The sequence below is a fragment of the Pyrus communis genome, chromosome 11 (assembly GCF_963583255.1).
Source record: "Pyrus communis chromosome 11, drPyrComm1.1, whole genome shotgun sequence".
In the NCBI taxonomy this organism is placed as follows: domain Eukaryota; kingdom Viridiplantae; phylum Streptophyta; class Magnoliopsida; order Rosales; family Rosaceae; genus Pyrus; species Pyrus communis.
The window spans coordinates 18,660,030-18,681,960 of NC_084813.1; the positions used below are offsets into that span (position 1 = coordinate 18,660,030).

At 37.5% G+C, this 21,931-nt stretch overlaps 2 protein-coding genes and 1 pseudogene across 2 annotated transcripts; 2 read left to right on the top strand and 1 right to left on the bottom strand.

Annotated features, from left to right (window-relative positions):
- Positions 1-4,960: 4,960 nt before the first annotated feature.
- LOC137707798 (uncharacterized) lies at positions 4,961-8,657 on the top strand. Its single transcript, XM_068446717.1, has 2 exons — positions 4,961-5,105; positions 8,166-8,657. Exons 1-2 carry the CDS (start codon positions 5,015-5,017, stop codon positions 8,654-8,656), a joined length of 582 nt encoding a protein of 193 aa, XP_068302818.1. The 5' UTR covers positions 4,961-5,014; the 3' UTR covers position 8,657.
- A 1,330-nt stretch (positions 8,658-9,987) lies between these two features.
- LOC137709630 (5S ribosomal RNA) lies at positions 9,988-10,105 on the bottom strand (annotated as a pseudogene).
- Positions 10,106-18,095: 7,990 nt separating this feature from the next.
- On the top strand, positions 18,096-18,536 carry LOC137709128 (uncharacterized). The gene has a single exon (XM_068448253.1). It carries the CDS (start codon positions 18,096-18,098, stop codon positions 18,534-18,536), a length of 441 nt encoding a protein of 146 aa, XP_068304354.1.
- Positions 18,537-21,931: the final 3,395 nt, after the last annotated feature.

Here is a 21,931-nt window from a genome sequence, read left to right on the forward strand (position 1 = left end):
GTCTAGGCCCAAAAACTAGGCTTAGATAGACACGGGCTGATCAGGCCCCAAACACAATTTAGGCTGCAAGCCCATTAGCAACAACCGGGCTGCAAAAACCGGGTCCAAAAAACAATGGCCCAAATGGGCACTTATCAGATGCAGGTACACCAATGTACTAGCTGCAGGCTGGGATCGTGTGTATGCGGAACATGGATACACCAGCATGGGGCTGGGATCCGGTGCATCACGGGCATCTGGAATCAAATCTAATCTACAATCACACTTAAACAAGAAGTTTATAACATTTCATATAAAATTATATATAATATATATTTTAAAACGTTAGGTCTTGTGAGGTTTCACCTCAAGGCTTTCTCCTAGGCGGGGCTATCCATGAAACGCCTCGCCTACGCCTTTGCCTTTTAAAACATTGGTCAACGGTTACCTTGTGTTAGGGGTGAGCAAAAACGTACTCAAAATTCTTAAGCAAGTGCTTAAGAACATTTAACTATGCACTCAAGTTCTTACAATCGATTCTACTCACCCCTAATTTGCATGTAACAGAAAATAATAAAATATCACATCACTCAAAATTTTTACTTAAACATCTTTCAAACAATCCAATGTTTTTTTTTTTTTCAGTGCCTCCAAAAACATTACGTTTTTATAGGGTGAAGTTAATATAATTACCCAGTTTAGGGATAATTTTAAAATGGTGTTAATCTTTTAAAATTTTCCAAATAATTATCTAACATTTTAAAAAATTGAAGCATTAAGTGAGGAACTTGACAAGTGTTACAGCGAGATTTTACCTTGACGTCCTTTATAAAGCTCTAACTCCCCAAATTGATTCCTTTAAACTAGACAAAGTTAGCGTTTAATTTGGCTGAAAGGGCTCAAATTGAGGATTCAAAATTCTGAAATATGAAAATTAGCCTCAACATTTGTCCATATCATTACTTAAATTTGATGACATTGTCACTTAACAGTAGTGATGTTATCACTTTATAGCCAAATAGGGAGCGATCACTCAATAATGAACACTAACATGTGCAAAACAATATTTTATCTTAGAGATGTTATATTCACACCTTTCAAATTACTGTTCCCACACCCTTTTTTATTTTTTAATATTTTTGTATCAAGTGCTTCCGGTGTGTATGATATAAAAAAAATTATTTAAAAAAGTAAAAAAGTATGAAAAAAATAATTTGGTGATGTGTGAATATAATCTCTCATTCTCTTATCACTATAAGGAGTTGTTGGAATTCTAAAATTTGTCATCTTCCACTCCTCTTCATAGATAAAAAATAAAAAAATAAAACCAAAAAACAAAATAACAAAAAATATGTGAACACAAAATAACTACTTTGAAGCTCTGATCATGGGCGGATCCACTATGAAGCCTAGGAGGGGTGGATTACCCCACTCAAATTAAACTACAATTGAAAAAATGGGTAGACAATTAAAATAATTCTACCGTTTGCATCCCCCAAAGGCCCACGTGATGGCAATTAAATTAATAATTAATTTAACTGCGTCTTGCTTAGTTTTATTCTAAGGATTTCTCTATAAATGAGTTGGAGATACTTAGGATTCAATTTCAAACTTAACATTGTGGATATGCGATTTAGTATTGAGTTTTCCGGTTTAAAAGGGATTGGATATCTTGCAGAAAAAATGGTTCAATGCAAAAAAGATAAGGTGTATCCGCTAGTTTATTTGCTTGTGACATTAGTACTAACTCTTTCAGTAGCTACTGCCATCGTTGAAATAACATTTTCAGTCAAGAAATTTTTGAAGAATTAATTAAGAAATCAAATGGGAGATCAATGAATGAATGATAATATAATTATTGTTATAGATAGACATTTGATGGTATTGGTAATAATATTGTTATGCAACGCTTTTAAAACTTGAAAATGCGTTAAGATATTGTAATATATTGTATAAAAAATTGTATAAATTAATATATAAATGTTCAATAAATTCTTAAGTTTTTGAAGGGTAACTTTATTGTTTAAGGATACTTTATTCATACAAATCTCTTGACTTCGTCCTTTAACTCTGACAGTGAGAGAAATTCATCATTACTATATGTTTACAAATATCCATTTTGGCATATAGATAACAAAGGAATAGAAATACGTGGAGAATATTCTATCACCAAACCAATGAGTAGGGAAAGGGGCGGATCTATTCGATGGCCAGGGAGGGTGACTGGGGATTGACTGGTTGGGGGAATAAAATGACATACTACCATTGGCTAAATTCCAAATTGTTATGACAACCACAATTTGTATAGACTTGAGTAATATATAAATAGTTTTACAAAGTGCAAGTTGTTGCTTTGCAGTGGACATATTTACTTCCCAGCCATTTTACCGACATCTAAACGTAGATGTTCTTTCATTACCAACTTTTCCACTCAAATTGCAAAAATGGGTCTACTATTTCAGTTCCTATACAGTCAGTATATGTGGGTACATACATCAAATATTTGGTGAGTCATTATATTTTAGGGGTTCATTCTCCGATCTATTAGAGATTTATTTTGTTCCTATATTTATTTTATACTCGTTTTATATGGTGATCGTCCCTATTTAAGCACTCCACTTTAGATGCTCTCAGAGCTTCACAAGTTCAAACTAAAAAAATGGATTTGCCTCCTTCCAAACACATAAACCAAACAGCCTGCAGCAAAGGATAATATGATAAAAATTATAAAATTTCATCCAACATTCCCTGTGCATGGTTTTGTTATTTTCTACAAACGATTTTATTTATTTTACCCGAATTTCAGCACAAAACAATCAGATAATGTATATTCTCCTATAGAAATAAAGACAGGGCCAGGTCAACCAGATCCCATGCCAAATCAGCAGACTATAGCTCAACTGCCAAATCCTAAATTCTGTTACTTTTGAGTGAAAGCTGATCAATGTAAATGAAGTTATAAACTAACGAGTCCCCGATGGACCAGCCCATTATTGTAACCAACAAATGTGAAAAAACATTCACATTGACAAGATATGGTGATGATGATTTGTACTACTAGGGCTCCAGGCATCATGAGCCACATAATTAAGCAACATTTTGACGTCCACTAAATTAAAGTTGTTGGGGGTGAAATAGCCAACCCAAACCTACAGGCCAGGCAGGGTTTTTTTTTTTGATCGGGCCGTTAGTTTGACTCTATGCTTTAACTAATACAATGCTGAGTGTAGATCAAACTTTAAATATATTGTTTTAGATAAATCAAAACCTACTGAAAATTGTCTCATGGTCTGACTGGCTGTATAATATGCCATTTCTCATGTGGTGCCTCCAAACTTCAATTTCATGTTCAATTCATGAAAAAAAAAAAAAAAAAAAAAACAAGTTTTTATCATTAACGTGTGTGACAGTAGGTTTGGGAGCTTGAAGGACAAGATTCTTGGGATGAAGATTAGCTTTTATCTCACATTTTACTTGGAATGCAACTGCAAAATCTTCAAAATCAAATGCGCAAGCAAGACTAGCTCGTTGATACCATCATGATAATAACAGAGAAGAAGAAGAATCACAAAAGAAGAAGAAAGAAATGAAAACTTAGAGTAGAATAAATCATTTGTATTTCTTAGTAACTGCTTTGTTTTCAACTTAATCAATGGTACAAGATTAACTTAATTGGAGGATTGAATCAAAGTTGTGGGGGAGTATGAGTGAAAAGCTCCAAATCATGGCCAAAATGCCCCAAATCAAATGTGTAAATTAAACCTTGAACAATGAGCATATTTTACACCATTCGTAAAAGGTGGGTTGCTTCACCGTTCCCTAACATGAATTGGGGCCATTGCAGGTGTGGAGAATATATATTACTATATATTAATAAAACTATAAGATATCTCCAATGTACTAGAAAAGTTATACTCATATATGATTCAAGTGCAAAGTCATATTTGACATTTGATATAGCTCTAAACATGGGATTCTCACCACAGAAGATACAAAAATTATATTTGTCTCTAAATTTGACTAGACTCCTTCTAATTTACAAGAGTTAAAGTTAAAAGTCAAATTTGATTTCATATGCATTGCATATAAAATAACTTGCAGCACCACATTTAGAGTCAAATATGACTTCATAACTTTTAACCTTCAAGTTTTAGATTGGAAATACAATCTAGTGGTATTCGTTTTCAATTGACTATTGTGAATGTCAATTTCTGTACTAAATCCTTTACTAATCTTAGTTTAAATAAGTCGTTGTTACATAAAAAAAGACAAACTCTATGGGTCAACTTTCAACAAAGAATACATGACATAAGCAAAAATTATGGAATCTCAATTTCTTGGTCACTCTCCTATGTGATACTAAGAGTAGAGGTTAAAATACTAAAAGCATATCTATTTATTCTTCATTCTTAATATCAAATCTAAAAACAATTAACCATGCGTTCATTGATCACTGGTTACCAAGATAATATTTTTAAACAAACAGACAAATAAATTGCCAAGAACCCCTAGAATACTAAGGAACAATCGTGAGGGCTCTGGACTCAAGTCACCTCCCTTTTCTTTCTTTCCTGGCTTTCTGAGCGTGGCTATTGCCCCCTTTTTCTTTTTGTTATTTTGTATTGGTTACATTTGATTACTCCTTCGACCTTTAGGTAGGTTTACTTACTGAATCCTCTTCAGTTAATAACAAGGCTTTGCCCAACTTTGCATTTATGTTAGGAATATGACACCAATATTCCAGCGGAAGTTGCGTGTCCAGCTGATCCGTAATATTATTCCAGGAAAAGCAGCCCAGCACCTCTTCATTTCTAAGTAGCTTCCCACTTTCCCCCATTTTCTTCTTATTAGTTTGCCAATGCAATCCTTTGTTTTATTTGCATACTTAATAGAGTTTAATAACTAGCTACCTGCAGTTTGTTGGCTTCATTCCTTCCAATCCGTAAGTAGTAATTAGACTACATTAATTTCATTGCTAAGTTTTTGTTTGTTTAGATACTACATATGATATGCTCCACCGAATCACAGGTGGAACATGGCACAAGGTCTTTGGGAGACCATGGCACAAGGTGTTTCGGCGGCCATGTCACGCGTGTTTCATCCATTAGTGCCCAATACAAGCACAGGTGCGTCTGTCCCTCCTTGCCAAAAGAACAGGGAAAAAATGAAAATCCTTTCCTATTTCATTATCTAATTAAATAATCGTCTATACTTTTTTCTTAAGAAAATGCTAACATACTATGTTTTCATGCCACATTTGTGTGTCATCTAGTATTTAAAATATCGATATAGGTGGAAATATTAAATAAAAATTTATAAAAATATTAATATCGGTTCCCTTCAAAGAAAATGTCGAAAATTTGTTAAAAAACGTAAGAATTTAAAATAATACTTTAAGGAATGTCATATCAAACCACAATACATGTATTAATAAAAAAATTAATGATTACATAACATGTCCATCTTTTGCGCAGATAAGAGATTCAAGGAGTCCTTATCCCACAAATCTTTTTTCTTACCGAATCTTATCCCACTGATGTACAATTCAAACATAATATATAACTTAATTCAAATGAAAACAATATCAATAGAAAAATTCATTCCAACACATTTAATCTTTTTTTGTCAAACAATAGATTTGTTAGATTAGATGTTAGATTATGGAGTCGATGAGGTTCGAACTTACACCGTAGTGCAAGGGCAACACTCATCTTCACCTCCGTCCGCAGATGTGCGCGATTTTAGTTCCATGTAGAAATATAAATCCTTGAATTAATTTGATACAATGTACAAATCTAACTCCTTGAATTAATTTGGCGATTTTGGTTCTGATTTTGTCTCATTTAGTCTCAGTTCACTCCCATTGATTTCGATGACCTGAGACTAAATGAGACAAAAAATTGCAGTTTCAAGGGCAAAGCGAGACAAAACCAGTTTCAAAGACTAAAGTAAGACTAAATGGTAGTTTCAAAGGAGGGGGGGGGAATCAATTAATAAGCCAATAATTTATTGTTACATATATGTACTAGCTTTTAGGGATTACGTGATTCTTTTTCCAACGTTACATCTTCAAAATTGGTATGCTCCAATACTAATGTCGTTTTTTGTATCCATATAACTTTCATTAAGGATATCTAAGTCATTTTATTAAGGGTAAATCTCAGTTTACTACCCTCAAGTTTTGTGGTTTTCAACATTTAGTGCATGAAGTTTTTTTCGTCCCAGAGTCATACCTAAAGTGTTAATTTTAGGACAGTCTCGTACATCCGTTAGTCTGGTTGTTAAGTCTCCTGTTAACTGATGATGTGGCGCCTATGTAGACAATGACTGGCCGTCACATGTCATTAAGAGGTCCACGTGGAAATTAAAATTTAAAAAAAAAAAAAAAAATTTCACCCAAATTTAAAATATTAAAATAATTAATTAAAAAAAAGTCTTAAAAAAAATAAAAAAAAGAAACCCAGAACCCCCTTCGTCTTCCCCACCCCGTCCATCCCCTCCACCCTGTCCACGGCTCCACCCCTCCATCCCATCCACCCCTCACCCACTGACACCCTTCCCCTTCCCTAATACCCACCCTTACCACCAGGCCTTTTCTTCTTCCCCAAAAACCTAAAATTCACATCGCCGATATCTCATATCATACGACCTCTAGTGAATGGTAGCACCTACCATATCCTTACTCTCAATCCCTCTAAACCAATCCCAGCTCTTAGATCAGTGATATTCAACACACCTCTGCGCAGTTTGCCATCGAGTCTTGGATCTAGATCGGACTGATCCAGATCGGCATGGGATAACAGTTGCATCGATGGAAAAGGACGACGAGATCTTGTCACTGGCGTCACAGAGGCAGAACGGTCGGATTACAGTGACAGTGGTGGTGCCGCCGACTCAGAACAAAACCCTAACCCTAGCTTTCCTGTCATCAAGTAAGCAGCAAGGGCGAAGCAGCGATGGACGAAGGGAAGATTGCTGGAGCAAGGGGTGACAGTGGTGTTGATCAAGTGTGGGGGGATAGGTACTTGGAGCTGAGCGATGAAAGAAGGCAGGGAGGGAGGGGGTCAGGGGTTGAGGTAGGGCCCAAAAACTTTTTTTTTTTAATTTTTTAATATTTATGTGGGCCCCTATGATACGTGACACCTAGTCACTATCCATGTGAGCGCCAAGTCACTAGTTAACATTTCATTTAACAGCAAACTTAATGGATGTATGAAAGTCTCCAAAATTATGACTTTATATACCAGTTTGGGATAACAAAAACTTCATGTATTAAATGTTGAAAACAAAAAAAACTCCAAGGTAGTAAACTGAGATTAACCTTTTTTTTTTTAAATACACCTTTATTAAGTAATAATCTTCCTATACTTATAAAATTGGTTTTGTCATAACATTATTACTATACAGAGATTTTACTGTAAATGAGTCTCCTGCAATCATATTGGGATCACTTTTCCCTTGCACAATCCCACACACTTAATCAATCTTGAGCATTGTAGTAAAATGTAAATGATCTCAAGGACATATAATGTGTAATTATACCATAAATTTTATAACCATATTCATATTCATATTCATGTGCATTTAGCATTATTTTTTATTGTTTGAAGGCTTTTTAGCCAAAATGATCCTGGAGATTTGAATGACTCATCACTTTGGTCCCTAAGATTTGAAATCGATAGAATTGGTCCCTGAATTTATCTACAAATAATTATTTTGATCATTCCTTGAAAAATCTCCATAAAATAAGGATAAAATAAAAAAAATATCCTCAAATTTTGTCAAATCATTTTGGCCTATTATTTATTAAATTGAGGGTATTTTTTTTTTATCATTTTGATTCTTATTTAACATGATTTTTCACCGAATAACCAAAATGATTAATGATGGACAATCTCAGGGACCCACTTCCATTGATTTTAAATCTCAGGGATCAAAGTTTGCAAATCTCAATAACTATTTTGGCTAAAAAGCCTTGTTTGAACATATTTAAACTGTGGATTTAATTAATGGCATGAATGATTTCTTGGTTTTCTTTGTGATTAAATTTCAGTGCTCTATTTTCTTAAAACTTTGGAGTGTTAATCACAATGATCCCATATAATTTTTCTAGTTGTCATATAATTCCATATAACTTCATTAAAAATAATTTAAATTAACAATAACAAACACGATAAATTTGACAGGATTTGAATGTCAGTGTAAACCTTTCTTTGAGGCTGTGCAAGCTGGCCGTTGGGAAACTGCAAAGGACTTTTACATCCAACATCCGGAGGCAGTAAGAGTAAGACATCCATCTTCGGGGAAGACAGCTCTTCACATTGCAGTTGAAGCTGGGCATGTGGATATTGTGAAAGAATTGGTGTCGTTGATGGAAGGGGGCGACTTGGAAATAAAACCAACACAGGATGGTCGGACAGCTCTTGCTATTGCTGCAATTAAAGGGATTACCGAAATGGCTCAATGCATGGTAACAAAGAACGAAAAATTACTCGGCATTCCCGATTCAAACAACGAACTTCCAATTGTGTTAGCTTATTTGCTTGGTCATTGGCATATGGCTCGATATCTCTACTCCGTCACTCCACTTGAAGATTTAATGCCAGACAAAGGACCTCATGGCGCTACAATAATCTCCAATTGTTTTACATCCAAAGAATTTGGTAAAAGTTTTTAAATATGAGTAATAACATGTTGTTGAGGGTTCGTTTGATAATCATTTTAGTTGTTTGGTAAACTATTTTCAATTTTCTAAAAAAAAATATGAAAACTGAAATTGAAAGTTTGAAAACTATAAAAAAAATTGCCTTCAATTTTTATTTTTTTGAAACTTGAAAACTAAATGTAGTTATCAAACAAGTTTTTGGTTTTCAAATTAAAAACGTGATTACAAAAACTAAAAAGGAAATGGTTATCAATTCGCAACTTGAAAAATAAATAGCTTATTCTAGCTACAGTTGACTCTTTTTTCCCATAGCTACAAATTACTATAGCAAACTAATTATTTCTGGAAAATTCGTAACGTTAAAAATCAACAGATATCTCATGGGATTTAATTCATCGTTGTCCAAAATTGGCCGTTACTCGGGACCGCCTACAGTTGACCCCTTTAGAATGTTTAGCTAGGGACGCTTCTTCATTCCCGAGCGGAGCGAAGCTCAGTTTCTGGCAACAATGGGTTTACAACTGTACCACAGACTCCCTTCTCTTTCTATTAATTATTTTCTTTCACTTTTATATGACATATTTTCTTGTCTTGATAGGTCTATACATACAACCTCCTCCTTGCATCAATCATATCTGTGTAACTGTTCAAAATGAAGAAAATCCCCAAGGTAATAACGAAAGGAGTTTAATTCGCTCAGGTTTGCTATCCCCTCCCTCTCCCATCATTAACAAGTTAAAAACGTTGTATAAATGGCACGATCTCAAGTATAACTCACATAGATGACAAGTTCAATACTTAATTACTACGACTAATCCCTCCCTACCTTGCTAAATTTGGAGAGATTATTAGGAGAGTTTTCTTCATTTGTGGAGATTAGTGGGAGGATAAGTGCATGTTTGGTAATGTTGCAAAATAATTTTTCATTTTACGGATACAAAACGAGTATAAAATGCGTTTGACATGTTTTTATAGACCCATAAAATGAATAGCATAAAATACAATCATGATTACCCTTTTTGACTTTATAGCACTTACTGACTAGAGAAGATGATTGCATGATCTGGATTCCCCATGCCACAATCATCTTTCGAAAATATTGATCGCACCTGTGACTTTACCAGGTTATATCAATACCTGAGAAGAGAGGCCGATCATAAGCTTCAGGAACCTGTGAAAAAAGGAAAATAACAATAATGAATTTGAATTTACTACAATTTTCTCTAAGACCCTGCTTCCTATAAATAAGTACTCTATTTAAAAATTCAATTCTCATCGTTAGCTGTTTAACCCATTAAAAAAATTAACAACACAACAAAACATTTTCCCAGGTCAGCTGTGGGGTGATGCAACACGATGACTTCCCAAGAGGTCATCATCCTAGTACTATTCTCGTCCAGACTCACTTAACTTCGGAGTTGTTATGAGATCCGATGCATGTGAGTTGGTATGATCGCATCCCAAGGATTCAACATAAGATAGGAGTGCTGGCTGTTAACTACCTGACGCCCTCTTCCTCCTCCTTTATCCGAGCTTGGGACCGGCAAATGTAAAATAAACTTACAGAGACGGAGTTTAATCCATTGAAAAAATAAAAACTTAAATTAAGAAACAATTGAAAAGATATGATATCAACACCTTTAGCAAAAGTAAGGCCAAATCCCTTCGAAGAGATATGATATCAACTACCACATATTCCAGTGATGTTCAAGTGCCAAAACAAAAAAAATGCATTACTACCAAAAAAACCTCAATGCATTACTCACAGGCGTTGGACCCCAATTTTTCATGCAATGAAGCTGACTTTACCACATTCCCTTCTTGCCTATAACTTTTAAGAGTCCCGCAACTTTTTATGAATTGAAAAATAAAGCTTTTACAGGACATATTTGAAAGAAAACGTGACGAGCTAAGTAAAGACACACATTATTCTTCTCAGTCAACCCAACAGTCAACAGTGCTAAAGTCCAAGTCATCTATTGCTTAGTCCTTAAGTTTTCTATTGTAACTAATTCATAGATTAAGCTTAATTAGTTACATTAGTAGTTAACTAATGTTATCAGTTGCTGTGTATAAATACATCCAATGTAACCCAGTTTAATTCAATGAGAATATATTTCTAATATGGTATCATCCCTTTTTCGCTTCACTGCTTTTTCTCCGATCCTCTTCGTCGCTCCCTGTGTCCTCTGATTTCTTCGATCTTTGATCCTCTCTCTTCAATTTCTTGCGGATCTTGATCGATATCTCCTTCTCTTCTCCTCTCTGATTTGTTTTCAACATGCCTTCGTCGAGTTCATCTCCCATGAATCCTGATGTTCTTGCCCCAAATTCATCCCCGATGAACCTTAATTTTCCTCTGGTTCCGCTTTCTCCCTCCATTTCTTCGGTTTCGATTCAGAATATCAGCTGTATGGTTCCTACCAAGCTTAAACGGGACAACTATCTTGTTTGGAAGGCGTTGTTTGCTCCAATTTTTCGTCGCTACAAGCTTACCGGGATTGTTGATGGCTCTGAACTTTGTCCGTCTCCTTTCTTACTTGATGCTTCTGGCCAGCTCACTGCTACTCCAAATCCAGATTTCGATCTGTGGTATGAAAAGGATCAAAATATCCTTATCTGGCTCAATTCTACTCTTTCGGAGGATCTCATTCCGTTCACCGTTGGTGTTACTTCCTCTCGTGAGCTATGGTTAAATCTTGAACAACGATTCGGCGGCGTTTCTGCTGCTCACATTCACCACCTTCGCTCTCGCCTGCATAATGTTCAGAAAGGGGATCTTGCAATTTCTGAATACATTCAGCTCATCAAATCAATCTCTGATGCACTCATGGCTGCCGGTGCTCCGATCTCTGAAAGTGATTTAATTGCAGTCACTCTTAATGGCCTTTCTGATGACTATGAGTCATTTGTTGACTCAATTCTGCTTCACATCTCTTCTACCTCCTTGGATGAACTCCATGGCCTCCTGATTAACAAGGAATTGTTCATGCAGCGCAAGAAGAAACCTGTTGTTTCTGAACCCTTTCAAGCCTATGCGGCTCAATCTCCCCAATCTCAGCCTCCTCTTCTTCCCACACCACAGGGTTATTCTGCTCCAAGGCAATTTCATTGTGGCACCAACTATAGGGGCAATAACTATCGCGACAATACTTCTCGTGGCACCAACTATAGGGGCAATAACTATCGTAGCAACAACTTTCGAGGCAACAACTATCGCAGCAATTCTGGCAATTCTGGTAGTTATCCTCGACCTTCTAGTTACTCCCATGGTCATCGTGATTCATGCCAAATCTGTCATTCCCCTGATCATGATGCTCTGGATTGTTTTGAACGCATGAATCATGCCTTTGCTGGTAAAATTCCTCCTGCAAAATTGGCCGCTATGTGTGCTCACACTAATCTCCCCTCTTCTGCTCCCACTTGGCTCATGGACTCCGGTGCCACATCTCATATAACCAATGATATCTCTGGTTTTCATTCTCCAGCGCCTTATAATGGTCAGGACAAGGTTTATATTGGTGATGGTCAAGGTATGCCCATCCACCATACTGGTAGTTCTTTTCTCACTACTCCTGCTGCAACTTTTCGTCTGAATAATGTTTTACATGTTCCTGCCATGAAACATAATCTCCTTTCTGCGTATCAATTCTTACGAGACAATCACTGCAACTTAACTCTTGATTCTGATGGTTCTACAATCAAGGATCGTATGTCGGGGAGGATGCTTTTCCGAGGGCCCGTTAAAGATGGGTTCTATCCCTTTCAAGGCCTTCCTCCAGCATCTAATTCTTCATTTGCTCTTGTCAGTCGCAAGGCTTCTTTACCAGTTTGGCACAGTCGACTCGGCCACCCCTCCTCTGCTATTTTTCGCAAGGCTTTACATAATGGTTCTATAGTTTACAGTGGTAAAAAGTTTACTTCTTTCTTCTGTTCTGATTGTGCAATTGGTAAGAATCACAAATTGCCTTTCACTGCAAGTCTTAGTTCTGTCTCTGTGCCTCTGGAACTTGTTCATTGTGATGTTTGGGGACCTGCCCCTACGTTGTCTGTTACTGGCTATAAGTACTATGTGTTGTTTGTTGATGAATTCACCAAGTACAGTTGGTTGTTTCCTTTAAAGCTCAAGTCTGAGGTGTTTTCAGTATTTGTCAATTTCAAGGCTTATGTAGAAAACTTGGTTGGTAATAAAATCAAAGTTCTTCAATCAGATTCTGGGGGTGAGTTTACCAGTTCTTGTTTTAATTCGTTCCTTATGCAACATGGCATTTTGCATCAATATTATTGCCCTCATACACCGGAACAGAACGGTTGTGTTGAACGCAAACATAGGCACCTTGTTGAGACTGCTCGCACTCTTCTCACTGCATCAAAGGTCCCTCATCAGTTTTGGGTTGAGGCATTTTCTACTGCCTTGTATTTGATCAACAGGCTTCCCATCTCTAACCTTGATAAATCTCCCTAGGAATTACTTTTTCATAAGTCTCCGGATTATTCCAAGCTCAAGGTTTTTGGCAGTAGTTGCTACCCATGGCTTAAACCCTATTCCACTTCTAAGCTTGATGGGAAGAGTATTCACTGTGTTTTTCTCAGTTACAGTTTGCACCACAAAGGCTATCGTTGCCTAGATCCTCTTACCTCTCGAGTTTACATTTCTCGTAATGTCCTTTTTAATGAGTCTCAATTTCCTTTCCATACATCACTCACGTCCCTTCCAGTGCACCCCAATCCCTCTTCCCTATCTCCCACCTTCACTCTTCCTTTCACTTTTACCCATCCTACCTCACCCTCTGTCCTTCCTTCCACTTCCTCCTCTATTCCCCCTGTCTCCAATTCTCCCCCTGTCTCCACTTCTCCTATCTAGCCTTTATCCTCTTCTCCCCTAATGCAGGATTCTTCCCCTGTGCCACCTTCTCCACTCCCACATCCACCTCCCCTTTTTGTCACCACTTATTCCATGATTACTCGATCCAAAGCCGGGATTTTTAAACCCAAAGCCTTCGCAGCTACTAAACATCCTATTAATCCCTTAGAGTTTGTTCCTACCACTTTCCTTCAAGCCTCCAAACATGATCACTGGCTGCAAGCCATGACTGAGGAGTTTCAAGCCTTGCAGTCCACTGGAACTTGGTCCCTTGTCCCTTCTACACCAAACCAAAATATTGTAGGCTGCAAATGGGTGTTTCGAATCAAACGAAAACCTGATGGTAGTGTGGACAGATACAAAGCCCGTTTAGTCGCCAAGGGGTTCCATCAACAGGAAGGTATTGACTTCCAGGAAACCTTTAGCCCGGTTGCCAAACCTGTCACCATTCGCATTCTCTTGACATGGGCAGTACAATTTGATTGGTTTTTAAACCAGCTGGATATAAGCAATGCTTTCTTACATGGGACGCTCAAGGAGGAGGTGTTTATGCAACAACCCCCTGGATTCGTTGATCCTTCCCTGCCATCTCATGTCTGCAAGCTTTTTAAGTCCCTGTATGGACTCAAGCAAGCCCCACGGGCTTGGTATGATAAATTGTTTAAAACTTTACTGTCTCTGGGGTTCCAGAACTCTCAATCTGATTGCTCCCTGTTTGTGAATTTCAAGCCCTCTCTTGTGATTGTCCTAGTATATGTTGATGATATACTAGTTACTGGACCTAGTGCTCATGCCTGCAATGCTTTTATTCACAAGCTCAGTCAGCTCTTTCCTGTCAAAGATTTAAGTCCGTTGCACTACTTCTTGGGGTTAGAAGTTCATCGCACCTCCGATGGCATTTTTCTCAGTCAACATAAGTATGTCATGGATCTTCTTCTCAAGTCTCACATGGATGGCAGCAAACCCTGTGCTACTCCTCTTGGTACTCAGAAGTTAGACCACAGTGGTACACTTCTCTCTACTCCCTATGAATATAGGTCTATTGTTGGGGCCTTACAGTATTTGACCTGGACACGTCCTGATCTCTCTTTTGCTGTCAATCAACTCTGTCAATTCCTCCATTGTCCGAGAGATACACACTTTCAATCTGTCAAACGTGTCTTACGTTTTCTTAAAGGCACTGTGAATGATGGCATCTGGTTCCGAAAAGGCTCTCTCACTCTTACTGCCTTCTCAGATGCTGATTGGGCTGGATGTGTGTTTGATCGCCGCTCTACAAGTGGTTACTGTGTGTATCTTGGTTGCAACTTAATCAGTTGGTGTGCCAAGAAACAGCCCACAGTTGCTCGCTCCTCCACTGAAGCTGAATACCGTTCTTTGGCTCACACTTCTGCTGAGATCACCTGGATTTGCAAAATTTTCAAGGATATTGGTTTTCCTCTGTCCCGGGTTCCTCTTCTCTGGTGTGATAATGTTTCTGCGATTTCTCTTGCTTCCAATCTCGTTTTTCATGCTCGAACAAAGCATGTAGAAATCGACTACCATTATATTCGCGAACTGGTTTTAGCTTCTCTACTGAAAGTTCAGTTTGTTCCTAGTCTCCATCAAATTGCAGATATTCACACTATAAGTCCCTGTCCAAGGGTCGATTTCAGTTTCTTCGTTCCAAGCTTTCACTTGGTTCCCCTCCGTTCAGCTTGAAGGGGTGTAAAGACACACATTATTCTTCTCAGTCAACCCAACAGTCAACAGTGCTAAAGTCCAAGTCATCTATTGCTTAGTCCTTAAGTTTTCTATTGTAACTAATTCATAGATTAAGCTTAATTAGTTACATTAGTAGTTAACTAATGTTATCAGTTGCTGTGTATAAATACATCCAATGTAACCCAGTTTAATTCAATGAGAATATATTTCTAATACTAAGAACAATATATTGAAAATAGATAAACAACTTACGTCTCTGTGGAACATCTTTGTTTGCTTTCACCTCCGCTCCACCTGCATATATATGTATGTGTGCACACACACAAGCATCAAATCAATGTTCACACTCTTAGCATCTAGGTAGAACAATAATTACACCAAGAAAACTTGACTCTTCAACAATCCAATTTATGTTGTATTGCAATCTATACAACCAGTGACAAATTAAAATAACAAAACAGCAACAAAAAATCCTAATTCAAATTGAAGCAGTGTAAAATCGAGATTGAAAATGCAAAAATACACAAAACTCGCGCTATAACCACCAGCTCGACTTCACCGCCAGCTCCGGCCTCATCACACACATCGACGCCACTCCAACTCCGTTCTTCGCCATCCCGCCTATCCCATACCTACAAAACACACAAAAGCCGATCAAAATCCTTACATTTCTTAGATCTGAAATTGAGGAAATTTGGTTACGAATTTGTAGAAACTAGCCTGGGGTTTGGAAAGTGATATGATCCAAATCTCTAACCCCTTAATCAACCTGCAAGTCACAGAGGATAGAGAGGGATCGAGAGGGAAGGAAGAGAGAGAGAGAGCAGAGCTCTTGAATTGTTTTTTGGTTTTGTATTTCTGTTTGTAAATTCTGATCTCCTTACAAACCAAAGAGCAAGTGCTCTTATACATGAAGTGTGACTATTGCCAGCTGGCATTTCTAACTAATTTCCCTAATAACAAGTAAGACCCTCAATTACAACTAACTTGACTCTTAATTTGTGATTAAGATAATCACAATCCTCAGTTCATAACAGAGAGAGGGTGGGAAAAGGATTCTGGAGGTATAATTTGACGATCATTGGTTACCGGTGGACGACAGCGTTGTTGCGTGAAAGAGAAGAGGGAGCTAGGATGCAGGAGGGATTTCTTCGAGGGGGAGAGAGGAGAGAGGAGAGAGAGGATTAATAACTTTTTTTTCCATAATTTTTTAAAATTTTATTTTACACAACAGGCACGATATTTTTATACAAAATTTACATAATATTTAAATATACTAAATGCAAGGACCATGTTTGGTAGCTTCTGTAAAGGCACAAAAGCCATGTTCCGTCGAAAAGTAATCAAGCCGAAGTATACATGTCTCAATTCTCAGTTCTCATGGTTCCCGTGGCCGAGACAATGTACTATCAAGAAATGTAGACTTAAATGTGTGAGGTCTAACGATTCTCATATTTATAACATGTTTACGTACCCATAATCAGAAATAAAATACGAAATTAATTTCTAATTACGAAACACTTCTTTGTTTACCTAACATGGAGGAATTAAAATTTATGTGGGTCCCATCTAAATTCTGGAATCCAATTCTTGTTTTTGGAGGATTTGGACTCCCTATATGAGAGGGAGGGATTTGGATTCCGAAAGAAGTGGGTAATCGGAATGGACTTGTTTTACCAATTGTGTCATCAGTTGGTTTTTAGTATTCCAACATGGCCCTTCATCTCACCAGAGAGACATTGCCCAGCTCTGCAAATTTTTCATCCCTTCACCACCGCACCCTCCCCCGTCCAGGGCCACATCTCATGCCCACTGCAACCACTCGCAACCATCTCTCTTTGTTTGTCTCTAGAGAATTTTGTAATCAGAACACTGGAAGTGAGTGAAAGAGTTATGGTGTGGTGGTGGCTCAGTTCTTTATCAGGAGTTGCCTGAGATGCATTGGAGATAGAGTGTTACGGTGGGAGAATAGAGAGTGTGGCGGTGGGGAATAGAGAAAGATGGCGAGTGCTACGGTAATAGATAAGTTTGACAAGGTTTTTTTTGTTTTTTATTTTTCTCTTAATAAGAAATTAATTAATGTTTTCTATTAATTAGACTATAAAATAACTTATTTACTAATAAAAAAAGAGTAATAATAATTTATTTGAAATGCATAGGAAAAAATGAATAAAACTAATTAAAGTTTAATTATATACGAACAATTTAATTAGTATATAAAATAATGGAAAAAAATTAGACCATAAAATAATTTATTATGGAAATGGGCATTTTAGTAATTATATTAATTTCTATTCCGATTGAGATGAATTAGTAAACAACTTATATGAACTCAGTTTCAACTTTAGTCCGATTCCACCCAATTTAAGTAAATAGCCTCAACAGGAATCTGATTCTGATTTTTTCTCATTTCAACTCCTCATCAATTCAGTTTCTCCTCAATTTGATTCCTTTTATTTTGATTACGGTTACGTAAACGAGCCATTAATGGAATCCTAGAATAGGACTTGAGGCATGTTGGTTGAAAAGTCAACTATTGGTCAAAGAGGCACCTCTAGGGTTATGAAACCCTTCTTGGTCTACAAAGTACAAACATTGGATTTCCATTATACAAGTTCCGTTAGGTCGGTCGTATATCTAACAACATGCTCCATAAGTTTCACCAACATTTTTTCCATTGCAGTGGGAGGTTTAGTGGAACAGCTTGTTTCTTATTAAAAAAAACAAGAGGAAGGGCTTGTTTCGAAAATTGTTGAGATACTTGGTATGCTAGTAACAATTTTATTTGTTGTAGATTTGAATTCAAATTAATTATCCAAAACAGTTTATGCCCTCAACATTTGGGTTTTAAACGTCATTTCAGGAATCAAACGCATATATGAAATGAAGATTGTCCATGTCCACTCACTTGCATTTTTAAAGCTCATGTGCGAAGAGATAAATAAAGATTGGGATATGCAACAAATGAGTTCTCCCTATCTGCATTCGGCAATCTTCATAGCTGTTAGGAGGGGGAACGTGGAATTTGTTACTCATATGTGTAAAGCAAATCCTGAACTTCTGTGGGCAACAAATGAGAAGGTAAGGGGCATATTTCACGTTGCCATCGAATGTCGTCAAGAAAAGATTTATAACCTTATATATGGGATCTCTGCGAAAGACTGGGTGACAAATCTTGCCGATAGAGATTTTAATAACAAGCTACATATGGCTGGGTTGTTGTCCCCATCTGCACAAGCACAACTTAATCGTATTCCAGGTGCAGCATTGCAAATGCAGCGTGAACTACAATGGTACAAGGTTAGGATTTCTCACTCGACATAATTCTTGATTACATTGCCTATATGAAATATAAACTGAAAGAATCAAATTAAGTGTTTCGGAGGTTCTGAATTTGTTTTCCCTTTTTGTAATAATCATCCAAATCCATCATCAACTATTAGGTACTGGGGGAGGGAGGGAAGAATTGGACTCGACACTTCGGGAAAATGCTCTTAACCAACTAAACTATAAGTCCCCTTGTCCACGTACCAGATGTCAATCTTAGTTTGTTTTCCTGAAAAGTTTCTTGCATTCAAGGTGCTAGCTGCATTTTGAAAGAGAGTTATTTGCCTTTTCGATTTATTGTAAGCAGATGTTCAACCTAACACAAGTTGTAAAATTAACACAATCTTAAAGCCTTAATGCGTAGAATGTTAAAATTGAACAACGTGATTCGTGGCCAATTGTAGGTGCTCTCATATGTCAGTACAAATGTTTAAATTAACACAACCTAACACAAGTTACAAATTTTGGAATGTAAAATGTAGGTAGTTAATCCTAATATAATAAAGATTATAGAAAATTATATATTATGCTCTCATATGTCAGTACTTGTTCAATGCAATGCAGGAAGTAGCGACTATTTTACCTCCTAAGTGTCGTGAGTATAGGAACAAAGATAAACTTTTGACACCAAGGGAACTATTTACAAAGAATCACAGTGAATTGCTAAAGGAAGGAGAAAAATGGATGAAAGAGACAGCAACTTCTTACACTGTTGTAGGTGCTCTTATTATTACCATCATGTTTGCTGCAGTAATCACAATTCCTGGAGGAAATGGAGATACTGGCTTTCCCACATTCATCGATGAAAAATTGTTAATGTTATTTATGATTTCAGATGCTATATCACTATTTTCTTCCACGACTGCAACGTTGACGTTTCTCGGAATTCTCACGTCACGTTACGCAGAAGATGATTTCCTGAAGTCCTTGCCCACAACGATGATAATTGGTCTTGCCACTCTTTTTTTTGCTATCGCAACCATGATGATTGCATTTTCTGCTGGCCTTCTAATTATAGTTCGTCGGGAGTCCTGGATTGTAATTCCGACCATACTTCTTTCAAGTGTTCCAGTCACTTTATTTGCTTGGATGCAATTCCCCCTCCTAGTTAAAATTACCGTTTCTACTTTTGGAAAAGGAATATTTAATAGGAATGTGGAATGTTGGTTGTAAAGTTCTTATTGTATCTGTTTATGTGAGATCCTAAAATTAGGGGTGTAACTGATTCGATGAATTATATATTAAGGAATAAATTGGTGATTTATGTGGGACCTCTCACTTATAAGTAAAGAGGAACACCACTAGACTGTATTACTAAATGATGTCTTGCTTTAGTGTATTGCCTGATTCGTTTTTATTGTATGATGAATGATTTGATTGTAGTTATTGTTAGAATTGTTTAACACTCTAGCCGTTATCTGATAAGGATTTACAGCTAGGGTTCCTAGTTTTTAGGGTTGTTTTATCTCTTAGAACCAATAATCCCTACACTTAAGGGACGTGTTGCATGTCTCCTGTTTTAACGTAGTCTCCACCACGATCGTAGGTCCTTTGATCGTGGGAAGTAGTTGTTTCTTTTCATGTTCAAATGTAAAGGCTATTTAATAGCCATGCAGTTTGTTTTGCTTAATAAGAATTCTCTCGGTTTTGTTTTGTAAGCTCTCGAACTTTGCATTACAGCAGTCCTTTGCAAGTTTCTGGTTCCAATATCTGGTATCAAAGCCCCACTCCGGGGCCTGATCGAGAGTCTGCAACCTAAGTGAAGAGATACAACAATGGCGTCTGAGAATAGTTACGTACAACCAGCTATTCCCAAGCTTGATGGACACTATGACCATTGGAGTATGCTTATGGAGAATTTCCTTCGTTCCAAAGAGTATTGGAACTTGGTGGAGATCGGGATTACTGCAGCAGCAGGAGGATCGGAAACTGGGGAAGCACAGAAGAAGATCTTAGATGAACTAAAGCTGAAAGACTTGAAGGCCAAGAACTATTTGTTCTAAGCTATAGATCGGTCCATTTTGGAGACCATTCTGAAGAAAGACACAGTAAAGGATATATGGGATTCCTTGAAGCAAAAGTATCAAGGAACTGCACGTGTAAAACGTGCACAACTGCAGGCCCTTCGCAAGGAGTTCGAGGTGCTGCACATGAAGAATGGAGAAACAGTCAAAAGTTATTTTGGCAGAACTCTTGCCATAGCTAACAAGATGCGGACTCACGGAGAAAAGATGGACGACGTGGTGATCATTGAAAAAATCCTGAGATCCATGACAACGAAGTTCGACTATGTTGTCTGTTCAATTGAAGAATCGAATGACCTAGATACCATGTCTATCGACGAACTCCAGAGCAGCCTTTTGGTGCATGAGCAAAGGATGAGTCGACATCAGGAGGATGAACATGCTATTCAGGTTACTTATGGAATCCAGCAAGGAGGACGAAGACGAGGAACCTATCGAGGAAGAGGAAGAGGACGAGGAAGGCTAGACAAGTCAACCCTAGAATGCTATCATTGCCATGAACTAGGGCATTTTCAGCGGGAGTGTCCAAAGAAACCTAAGGAGGAGAAAGCAAACTATGTGGAGACAAAAGAAGAGATTTTGTTGATGGCACTCGTGGAGTTCAATAAGGCAACAGCGGAGCACACATGGTTCCTTGATTCTGGATGTAGTAATCACATGTGTGGCAAGAGGGACCTATTTAGTGAGTTTGACAGCAGTTTCACAGAATCAGTGAAGCTTGGAAATAATTCCAGCTTAACTGTCCAAGGCAAGGGAAACGTTCGAATGGAGGTAAATGGTATGATACACGTGATCACCAGTGTGTTCTATGTACCAGATTTGAAGAACAACTTGTTAAGCATCGGACAATTACAAGAGAAGGGACTCTCAATACTTATCCAACATGGAAGATGCAAAATCTTTCACGAAGAGAAAGGTCTAATCATGGAGACCAAGATGAGTTCTAATCGAATGTTTGCAATATCAGCTCGAGGACTACCAAAGGAACAAAGATGTTTCTCGTCTCAAACCACTGATCAAGCACGACTTTGGCACTGTCGCTATGGGCATCTTAGCTGGAATGGGCTTAGAATACTTCAACAGAAGCATATGGTGGAAGGAATGCCTCAATTCACTGCCTCTCAAAGGGTATGTAAAGACTGTTTGGTAGGGAGGCAACATAGAGACCCTTTTCCCAGGGAAAACACATGGAGAGCTTCCGAGATACTACAACTAGTGCATGCGGACATATGCGGACCAATTAATCCTGCATCAAACAGCAAAAAGAGGTACCTTATCACCTTTATAGATGATTTCAGCAGAAAAACATGGGTTTATTTTTTGGTAGACAAATCCGAAGCATTTGGTACGTTCAAATCCTACAAAGCA

What these genes read in the sequence shown, in the direction of transcription:
- LOC137707798 (XM_068446717.1), top strand. Translation starts at nt 5,015, where the DNA reads ATGGCACAAGGTCTTTGGGAGACCATGGCACAAGGTGTTTCGGCGGCC. An exon ending in AGTGCCCAATACAAGCACAG is followed by an intron (nt 5,106 to 8,165) that starts GTGCGTCTGTCC and finishes TAAATTTGACAG; the next exon opens with GATTTGAATGTCAGTGTAAA.
- LOC137709128 (XM_068448253.1), top strand. Translation starts at nt 18,096, where the DNA reads ATGAAGATTGTCCATGTCCACTCACTTGCATTTTTAAAGCTCATGTGC.